This window comes from Geospiza fortis, unplaced genomic scaffold (genome assembly GCF_000277835.1).
Source record: "Geospiza fortis unplaced genomic scaffold, GeoFor_1.0 scaffold11, whole genome shotgun sequence".
Classification (NCBI taxonomy): Eukaryota; Metazoa; Chordata; class Aves; order Passeriformes; family Thraupidae; genus Geospiza; species Geospiza fortis.
In genome coordinates this window covers 13,074,766-13,085,086 of record NW_005054304.1, presented here as the reverse complement: position 1 = coordinate 13,085,086, position 10,321 = coordinate 13,074,766, and the positions used below count along the sequence as shown (strand labels likewise).

Below are 10,321 nucleotides of genomic sequence, written 5' to 3'. Positions count from 1 at the left end.
ACGGGCCTGCTCCTCCTCAGCCTGCCCTCACAGAGTGCTGGGGGCTCAGAACCGGAGCTGCTCCTCAGCTGGTGGGAGCTCCTGGTCTTTTCCTTTTCAGTAACTGGGAATAATGCAGAAAGTTCTGGCATGTCCCTTGCCCGCAGAACTCACGTATTAGTGAGCAAATGTGTCTGGAGGGAAAGGGAACAGACCTTGCTAGAGCTCAGGAACAAGCCATTCACTTCTTCCTGCCTTTCGCCTCACAGGTCTAGATGTCTGAAACTCTCATGGTAGGGGTTGGCTCTTCTCTACCAGCTATTCAATGAGTTGGCTTTTGTTTCCCATCGAGCATAGAATTCCACCTGAAAATTTCTTTGCCTACTAACCTTCCCAAGGCAAACTTACAGAGTGATGCTTCCAGCAGTGAACATGGAAACAGTTTTCCTGGCAGTAGAGAGAGTAAAATCAGGGGAGTGAGTCTAAGCTCATCTGCTGTAAAAGTACTCCCTGGCATTTTCCATGGCTGTAATGAATTGCACAGATTTGGGATTCTTCCTGGGGCAAAAAGAATTCCAATGGTCACTATTTAAGAACCCAGTCTGATGTGAAATTAAATGTCATCGGTGTCCCTTAGACTGGAAAGTATTAAGTATTTAAGCTAGAGTCTTTTGGCCATGACCTTGGCTTACAGCTGTTCTCAGAGGCTGATTTAAATGCAGGATTTTTGTTTGTGGTTTAGGTCAATTTTAAAATTAGACTCTCCTAGACATAAAAAATTAAGCTACAGAAGATGTTAACTATGCAAGCTAGTGTTTTCATTCTTATTTAATGGTTCTTAGCATATTTAGTCCACAAGAGTAGGAAACCAGCAAAATTTCTTATTTTCTATTAATTAGTGATGGGGGTCCAGAATTAAAGCTAAGTTTTTTTCTCATAACCTGGGGTTCAGATTTCAATCAGTGGATATAAAAAGAACAGAAAAATTGCCAGATTCTTATATTTCTCATGTATTTCATATATTGTCTTATGAAAAATAGACAGAATATAATTTGTTTAAATGTATGAAAGTATGAAATTTCTTCCCTTCCTCTCTCTTTTGTAATTTCTTCCAGATTTATGTTTCTTTCTTGCCAAATGCTTTTGATCAATATAACTATTTACCACAACAACAGGTTTTCAATTACACACTTGACTGAGTTTGAACTGCAGCAATTACTAGTATAACCAGATCAAAATTAAACTGCTGATCTAAAATCCCTATTTAAGTGGAGTCTGGGAACCAGTATTTGGGTTGAAATTGCTATACCACTCTTTCAGATAATCTACTGTATTTCAAAATGTACCGATTAAGTCTTTGATAGTCCTGTTCCTTCCCCTGCAAAAAGGAGATGCCAATCTCCTTTTAATTGAAGGAAATGCAGCTGGAGGTCTACACCTGCCAATTTGAAAATGTGGGAACTGAAGGCCAAGTGTGCAGCAGAGTTGTGTTGGTTTATTCAATCACTGTTTTCTGCTGAAGAGCACTGGGTGATTCTTAATGTTAGGTTTATGCAGTCTGACTGTATAATATGCCAAATTTCTTATCTTTCTTGGAAAGAAAAGAAGCAACTCTTTTCCACAAAAAAAAAAAAAAAAAAAAGACCCAAACCTGAAGCATAGATTCAGCACCTACAATTCCTCCACCTCATTGGCCAAGGCCACAGAAAGCAAAATTTATTTACATTGTATTTTCATGAAGGGAGCAATATATGATAATTATGCCATGTGAACTTTCTCAGTTAGTATATAAAAATGATAGAGAAATAAAAGTTCCTAAGTAAAAGGAAAATTGGTATTTTTGTTGGTAAATATCTACTAAATTTTAGTTAAAATAGATCAAGTGAAAAGATGTTATAAACTCAGACTTCCAGAATTTGAAGACTATAACATTAATTTTTTTAGCTGATGCTTAGGAGGGCAAAAATGTGTTTGTAAAGTAAATAAAGATATACTGATTTGGATCTCAAGAGAAGTAAAATAATTTTTTTTCTTTGGGCCTATATGGGCTTTTAATACTGCCTTATAAGTGATTACTGTTTAACTGCAAAAATAACTGTCTTTGAATTTATGGAAGTAGTCTCTTAGAGCTCATTATTCATACCTTTTCAACTCCAGATTGTACTCACAGATTTTTCCCCTAAAGCCAATTCTGTGGGTCATGAATTTTTCCTGGAAGAGCTTATTTCCAAATTTTTGAGACTTTCTCTTTGTTTATTTCATAGTAACTTCTGAAACTGTTGCTTTGCATAAATGATGCAGATGAATACAAAAGTGACTTTCATAATTGTAGCTACCAACAGTGTACAAAAGTACAGTCAGCTTTTTATTTCTGAGCTTCACCCACAAACACTTTTCATTGCATTGGCTGAAGCAAATCTTTGTAAGATAAATGTATTATAAACAGAATAATGTAAGAAAATGGAAGGTTCTAGTTAAAATTATGAGGCCTATTGTTCATTCCAATGAATGACCCTTTACAGATGGCACATTGGAACAAGCATTTGTGCACTTCTTACTGACTTCTTTTTCTGACAAGCTGTTTGTTTTAACCACTGTGTGGTAAGGGATAGCAATACACAAAACAGTGAGAGAAAACAAAATATATGTACTTCTGTGAACACTGATAGAATAATGTGTGAAAAAAGCATCTGTTCCTCTCAAAGCAAAATAATTGGCTTCAGCTTTTGTTCTGTTGCAGAAGTCAGAATTTGTATAAGAAGAATCTCTGTGCAGAAGCGATAAGAGCTGCCAGCAGCCGCGCTGACAACGAGAGCGTAATACCTACTGGCAACAACTCTCTGGTAACCATATTAATGTGCAGTGGAGAGGGAATCAGGAAGGATCAAAGAGTGTTAGGGATCCACTTGAGATTATCCATCAAATAATTCACATCTTAAATACATTAAATAACTGCTAGAGTCATCAAGCGCTTTGCTGTGAACCCTAGTTCATCTTACCTCATTGTTATCCCTCAAAGTTCACAGCTGCCTGGATGTATTGCAACCATTAGCCAGTGTTATTGTTAGCTTTGAACACAACAGTTGGGGAGCTGTGTTCTAAATTAAGGAAATGGCAATGTGATGACATGGCATATCACGCAGTTATTTTCACAGGAAAGTATGCTCTCTGCAAAAAAGCCTTCTTGGAAGCCAAGTATTGTGTGTGCTACATGAGATGTTGAACTCTATTTTGAGGCTTGATGAAATTAAATGTCTTGTATTAGAAGCTGCTGCCTTGTAAAGAAAAACAACCAGGATTTTATCAGGCAGCTTGGTAGGATATATAAAGTTCCAATTTTGCACTGATGTAGGTAAGAATGCCGACATGGTCTGGTTGTACGGGCCTGTGGCTCTTGTCGTTTTTGAAGCTGTTTTTAGCCCTATAAAATCTGGTTTAAGGATCTGGTTCTGACTGGCATTAGAATAACATTACACTGCTGGGTGATCGCAGTTGGAACTTGAAGTTGTCAAGTGACATAATTGGCATCTGTGGCTGCTTCTGTGCTCAGTCTGAGACTCTTAGAATGGCCTTGCAGGTGATTTAGCGAGAGTATCTGGCAGGACTTGTGAGTGGGTAGCCACTGAAGCACACTGTCAAACATATGTTGGTAGTACTGAGTTGACTTGACCCTGGTTGTGGCGTATTGTTCCTTCGCTGGTCAACTGCATACTCTTATGTACATTTTATTATCAGCACATTTCCTTCAGGTATTGGACAGCAAATGAGCTGAGTCATGGCAATGCCATAATTTGTTCACAGCAGAATTAAAATCCACAGTTTGTAAAATACCTGAAGTTGAGAAAAGCAGAAACGTTTGTTGGGACTGAGAACAGTTCACTGCCAGGGAGCAGTGCTCTATGAGGCCTGCACCCCATCAGCTCTGTCCCCACCTTCTGCTGACCCTGCAGTTAATGCTGGTCACCAGTGACATTTTTGCTTGAATATAAAGTAACTAAACAGCTAAGCAACGGACTGAATCAACAAAAACAAATCAAGCTCTTACATGTATTATACATTTGTGTTACATTTCACTATGCACCAGGAGACATGGAATACATTAATAAAGGAATTTATTGCAATGGCTTGTTGCACACTGGAAGAGGAAATCACTGACCCTTTGCTAATTGCTGGTGCTTACTCAGTAACAATTGCTGTGGTTTCATGAATGTGATTTTCTCTGTGCTGATGTAGCCATTGATTGTTAAGTCCAGCAGGGCTTCATGCATGCATGCACTCAGGTTAGAACATCTAGAGCTGCCAAAAAGCTGCAGGAAGTTGTCCATTTGTGCTATTCACTTCAAGCAGGTTATTGCAGAGCCTTATGTAAAAAAAAAGAAAAAAAAAAGGTTATACTACATCAGGGACAGAAAATTATAGCTGCTCAACTTTTAGGGTTTTTGGGTACTATTGAGCTACACAATGTTAATGGTCTTAACAAAGGACTTCATATTGGGACTGTGTCTTGTGTATGCAGTAACTGTAAGGAGCTCATGAATTTCACTCCTTTGGTGGTCCTCACTGCCGCTGCTCATTTGTGAGGCTGCTGAGAGAGAGTGCAGAGACGTGCTTGTTCTTGCCTGTCTGGTTTGATGCAGAGGATAACAAGATTTTGTGCTATCACACACATCAAAAGTTAGGTATCATGATACTGAAATTATACCTACCAATTGACCAAGCGTCATTCACTTTTCCCTTTACACCTTTTTTGCCAGGTGAGGGTAACATTAGCTGAGGGTATGCCTGCATATTTTTTTACATTCTTATTAGAGTTCCATAAGGCAGGCTGGGTTACTCCTGCTGATATGTAAGCCTTGGTAAACTTCTGCATGTGCCTGGATTTCGATGCTATTCTGAGACTTTTCATCCACCAACTGTTTTGCTTTGCACAGTCAAATATATTTTGCAGAACTGTGTGTATCTCTGCCAGGGGTTGGTCACACGTGGGTTAGCAGATGTAAGAGTACAGATTTTACAGAAATTAACTGATTAACCTAAATAGGTGCACCTGCTACATGTGTATTCTATCCACATAAATCCACCAGTTATCCACCTGGACCCCTGAATCTGTCAGTCCTTTGGTTGGAACATCTTATTTACAGATGTTTTCTTCCCTGTCTCTGCTCTTTAAACCTCCCTCTTTAAGGGTTTTTCATCTTTCCCTCTGTACAATTCCATCACAGTGTTTCACATTGTTTTCCTCTACCCCATTTTTTTCAGTTTTACCCCTGGTCCTTTCAGCATGTTCCCCCAGAGGGTCTCATCTTCTGACTTCCACTGTCACTGTGGCGTGATGGAACCACATCCTGCAGGAGATGCTGCGAGCCAGGAAGGGAGGCTTGCTTCCTTCCCCGTGTTTGACAGTTTCCTGATATCTAGGTTCCTGCAGATATCTTTAATACTTTAAAAATGGCCCTCAGTACTATGGAGAGGGTTGATTTTCATGAACTTTTGTCCTTGCCATTGGAAATGTTGATTTGCAAGCAAGACAGCAGTTCTTAGCTAGACTGAGACTGTGTGCTTTCCAAAGAAAGACTGGGGCTGTCATCAACTCAAATGTTTAATTACCTGCAGGGGGAGGGGTCATCCCAGAAGCCAGGATGACCTTTTTCCCTGTTCTGTGGTTGGTGTGTGTGGCCCTTTTAGTTTGCCTCTTGGGTTTCAGAAAACCAATTTGTTTTTTATTAATTTGGGCTCTGCATATTTTGTGCATATTGTATGTATTTGCAGTTTGCGGTTTTTAAGGAGGGTAACAGTTCTCTGGAGACTAAAGCAGTTGATCTAATTGAGTGTGAGACAGCAGATCCTCATCCTGCCTGTCCTTCAGAATCTGGTGAGTAGGATGTCCTTCCTTATTAGATCTCTCCTCACCTTGTACCAGCAGGAGCAGTGACTGGTAGAGGAGACAGAGAAATCCAGATTTTATTTCTCGCAGAGCCCATGTTTGTATTGATGTGAAGAGACCATTCAGTCCTACATTTTCCAGATTAATCATGAGAAACTACACTACAACAGTGCTTTCACACAGAACAAACCAGAGGATTCTTGGGATAAAGTGATATCAGATGTTTGCATTAATAAAGACCTTCAGAGCTTTGCAGGTGAAGTTATGCCCATCACACTGTTGGGGAATGGATGTCCATGGAACAGCACACTTTGACAGCCCTTATTCGTTCAGGCAGGAAAACTGGAAAGGTGTGAAGAGTCCAGGTTTCACCCCATGGCAGAAACTGCAGCTCTGCTTTTTGTGTTAAACAAGGTGTTTGACTGCTTGGGCAGTGTTTGGTGCTTAAACAAAGATGAGACGAATGGAGGAGATGCGCCTCTCATCACTGGTCCAAAGGAAGCAGGGGGCACAGAAGCGCAGAATGGGCTTCCATGGCCCTCAAATTACCAGCTGAACCACTCTGAATTTTAGGAACTACTGCCTTCAAGGTGGCAACTGGATCTGTTAATTGCTCAGATGGTGAAAACTGATGGAGAAAGACTAATACCCTAAGACTTTTTTTTATTTACCCTATCTACTTCCTGATTGCAGAAGTTACTAGAGAAGCCAGTTTGCCTCAGCCACTTAGAAATATGCAAATACAAATGTTTGAGGATACAAACATCCAGGCATCTTGCAAGATTTTCAGAATTGCCAGTCCTGTCCTTGGACATACACTGAGTAGTCACTTTATTCATCAGTAGAAAATGTGCCTCACATTTACTTAGATGCTCTAATATTGGGAACATGTGTAGAACCTTACTGTCCAGCAAAGGAGCACTGATGTTTCCCATTAGGAGATTCTGTTTTCATTTACAGCTTTATCAGATGCAGGTATGGAACAGAAATTTCCTATGACAGGTGTCTGATTTCTTCATAAAAATTTTTAGCAGAAGTGATTCCACTTTCTTAGACAACAAGATCAGTAAATAATCTGGTAATTTTTAACATGTTAAAAGAAGTTCTTATTCCATGCCAGTAAATAATTCTAAGATCTTTTGACTTTAAAGCAGAGATTTTAATTTTGTCAGGCAGGTAGTTTTGGCATGCCTTTCTCTGTTATGTATTATAAGAGAAAACCATCTATCTAGCCTAAGACAAGTAATTTCTTAAAATGTGATGCAATTCTTGACTTTGCCTGTTTTTTTGTTCTTCTGTCAGGTATTGAACCTGATTCTGTGCATTCTTTCACAGCTTTCTTCTCTCAAAGCTGCCACTACATTTCTTTCAGCTTAGCAGCTGTGAATCTTTTCACATGGCTTTCAGTAACACATATCTGTTTTCTCCAGAGGAAGAGCAGCCTATAACATGTGACAAAGCAGCAGAGACTTTGGCAGAAGAGGAGAAAGAACAAGGCCACCAAGAAGAGGGTGAGAAATCGTGCCAGTCCATGGCAGCGGCGAAGGGCTCTCCCCAGGCCCCCTGGAGCATCCATCCCAATCCCCCACCAGAAAGGGAGCCTTGCAACCTTGCCCCAGCCAGCTTGCTGATGCAGCCAGACTAGAAGCAGTCTGTGTTTGAATGGGAAAAGGAGGAAGTCAGCAAAGGATGGGAACTCGCGAACACTGAAGCAACATTCTTTTTTTTTCCCTTAAAATCTGCTTTAGAAAAAACCCACCATTATTCAGAACAAAACAGAGTTTTTGCCACTCCTTCCCTGTCATCTCTGCTTGGAAGAATTACTGATCAACGTGTTGGCAGTGAGTACTCTATAAGTATCACTGTTGCTTACTTCATTAACTGCCTGCTAAAAGGTCACTGGGCGGAAGAGAGTCAAATGGGTGATTTATCAGTGATAAGTATTTTCTAAGGGAGCTTGTTGCAAGCAGTGATCTTTACACACACAGAGTTTAGAAACTGCCGAGAAAATGGAACCCAAGGAAAGCTGCAGAAAAACAGGAATGGAGGATAAAGCAGAAAAATTTGTTCAAAATGATCTTACTATTAAAAGATTTTTATGGACACTATATGCCTCTCCCCAGTGCTGCTGAAAGACCAGTGCAACTTCTTGGGTTCCACCTGAGATGTTCTTGTGTCTAGCAAGCACCAAATAGGATCTTGAATTTCTCAGATTTTGTGTACTGGAGGATGGTTTGCAGGCACATGTTATTAATCATGGGCAGCATCTGAGGGGAAAGGTTATTCTTCTATTTTTTTCCCAGCCTACATGGGTCCTTCAGAGCATAAGAGGATTATTTCTGGGCTGAGGAAGTAGGTTTGTGTCTAATTTCAGCCCTGTGGAGAGGCATGTGCTGGAGCTGTCCTTGTCTTACATGGTGTGCCTGGCAGCAAAACCCGGTCCATTATATGGGACTCAGTGTGAGGACAGAAGTCCAGCCAATTGCTGTTCCAAAAGACCAGGAGGAGTGGGACAAAACCACAAAAAAGCCACCTCAGTTTGGACTGACTTCCACTCAACTGGTTTGTGCTGCCTGTGGAATCTGAGGGAACAATTGGAAAACTGAACCATTTTTTTCTCATAACTGGATTTCTAACACCTATCACGTTATTTACTCTCTTCCAAAGCTCTGTAGTACGCAGAGATGAGGTCAGTAGGTGAGAGTCTGGCTCTGGTAGCACCAAGGTTGGGGCTTCAACCCCTGTACGGGCCTTTCACTTCAGAGTTGGACTTGAGGATCCCTGTGGGTCTCTTCCAACTCAGAGCATTCTGTGATATCAAGTGACTTTCACCAACTTGTCTTGACTTCCTAAGTCTGTTTTCAGATTGTTTGGAAGATGCCTGAACATAAGCTGAATTACTAATAATGATTTTATTATTTGTGGAGGATCTCTCAATCCTCCATTTTTGAAGCCTGCTGTTGTAACCTTTAAACTCTGCTACGGTGCCCACCACTAATGCTCCTTGTAATTCATAAGATTGAAAATAGTGTCAAATATTACTAATTTCTGTGTTTACTATTCTGCTTTTCTGGGTTCTTTTTGAATCCTGCTAGAAAGGTAGGGAATGTTGCAATTTTTTATTTTTACCAGCTCTGTAGGCCAATAAGGGAAAGGGTAATGAAAGGCTCTTACCTCTTATCCAAAATAGTTACACACTGGAGCAACTTTGTGAAGTCTTTGTTTTATGTTGTTGAAACAGTAATGACACTGAGTCCTGGTTTTGTAGAGGGTTGTCATTTATTTAACTTCTAAAGTGATTTTGAATTGTTGAGTCTGTTTTCTAACCACATCAACTCTGGATTCAGAACAAACTTGTAAAATACTCATTTCCAAAGCTTAGTTGGAGCTATTAGCAGTGAAGACTCATTCTCCTGTGTAAATGGTATTAAGGGTACTTCCACAGAAAGAGAAATAGTTGAGAGGTGTTGGCATACTAAACCATGTTCAGGAGCAGGTAACAACTGTGTTGAATCATTAGGATTTGATAGATTTGATTTTAAGTTTGGTGTTGTTTAATTTCACTAACAGTGTTCAAAGCATCTAGTTTGGATCCCCTGGTCTTTCAGTTACTGATCTTCTGTGTTTAAATGTGAAGAGAGTCCAGGTCTAAAGGCCCCAGTCCAAAAAAGCATTTTGTTCCCATGAGAGCTTCCCAGCAAAAAGACTTTGATCCCTGAACTTTGAGTTTCTCTGGTGAAGTATGTTTTTGTGCTTAAAATGCAAGTGTTGTGTTGAGTGACAGTCAACATTTCATTGGAAGCTTCCCCAATCAAAAGAAATAAAGATTTGTAACTTTGAATCTTGCCTGAATAAAGACGTTTCAGACTCCTTAAAAATTAGTTTGCTATTCTCTCCTGGGTATTTTTTGTTTACTTTGCTTTCCTTCCAAGGATCGAAATTAAATTTGATAGTATTCTTTACAGAATAAGATAGGGAAACCAAGCTGATATGTTTTTGTAATTAGAGTGTTCGGAGTTTCAAATGTTTCCTAAACTCATCTCTAAACTCAAAATAATCTTTAGTGTAAAAACATGAAATGATATTTCAACACAAATATAATATATTTGGTTTATTTGTATGTTTATAAAGTTATTGATTTATAAAATAAAATTTTAAAAAATACCAGACAAAAATCCCTGGTGTCCCTCTTGTTTTAAGAGATGAGAGTGCACAATTCTGGTTTTAGCTGACTCCTGTCAGGTAAGCTGAAAGCTTCACTGGTTTCAAACAGCCAAAGGCTATAGTGTGTTGGTGCAGCATGTGCAGGTATTGTGGGTTTCTCATTCTCCACCCAGAGAATCTATGCTAATGAGGATTATCTACTGCAGCTCACACCTTGCTCCCACCTTGAATATGGTAAGTTTTCATTTATATTTTATTTATATCTTCCCATAAACCAATAAAATCCATATAATC

General features: G+C 39.6%; 1 protein-coding gene across 1 annotated transcript in view; it reads left to right on the top strand.

Moving 5' to 3' along the window:
- Window positions 1-10,038, top strand: part of EGF (epidermal growth factor) — a 59,308-nt gene extending 49,270 nt beyond the window's left edge. The window contains exons 23-26 of the mRNA XM_014311920.2: window positions 275-312; window positions 2,703-2,822; window positions 5,749-5,851; window positions 7,294-10,038. Coding sequence (XP_014167395.1) covers window positions 275-312; window positions 2,703-2,822; window positions 5,749-5,851; window positions 7,294-7,508 — 476 coding nt within the window. The 3' untranslated portion in view covers window positions 7,509-10,038. The remainder of the gene's footprint in view (window positions 1-274; window positions 313-2,702; window positions 2,823-5,748; window positions 5,852-7,293) is intronic.
- The last annotated feature ends 283 nt before the right edge of the window (window positions 10,039-10,321 follow it).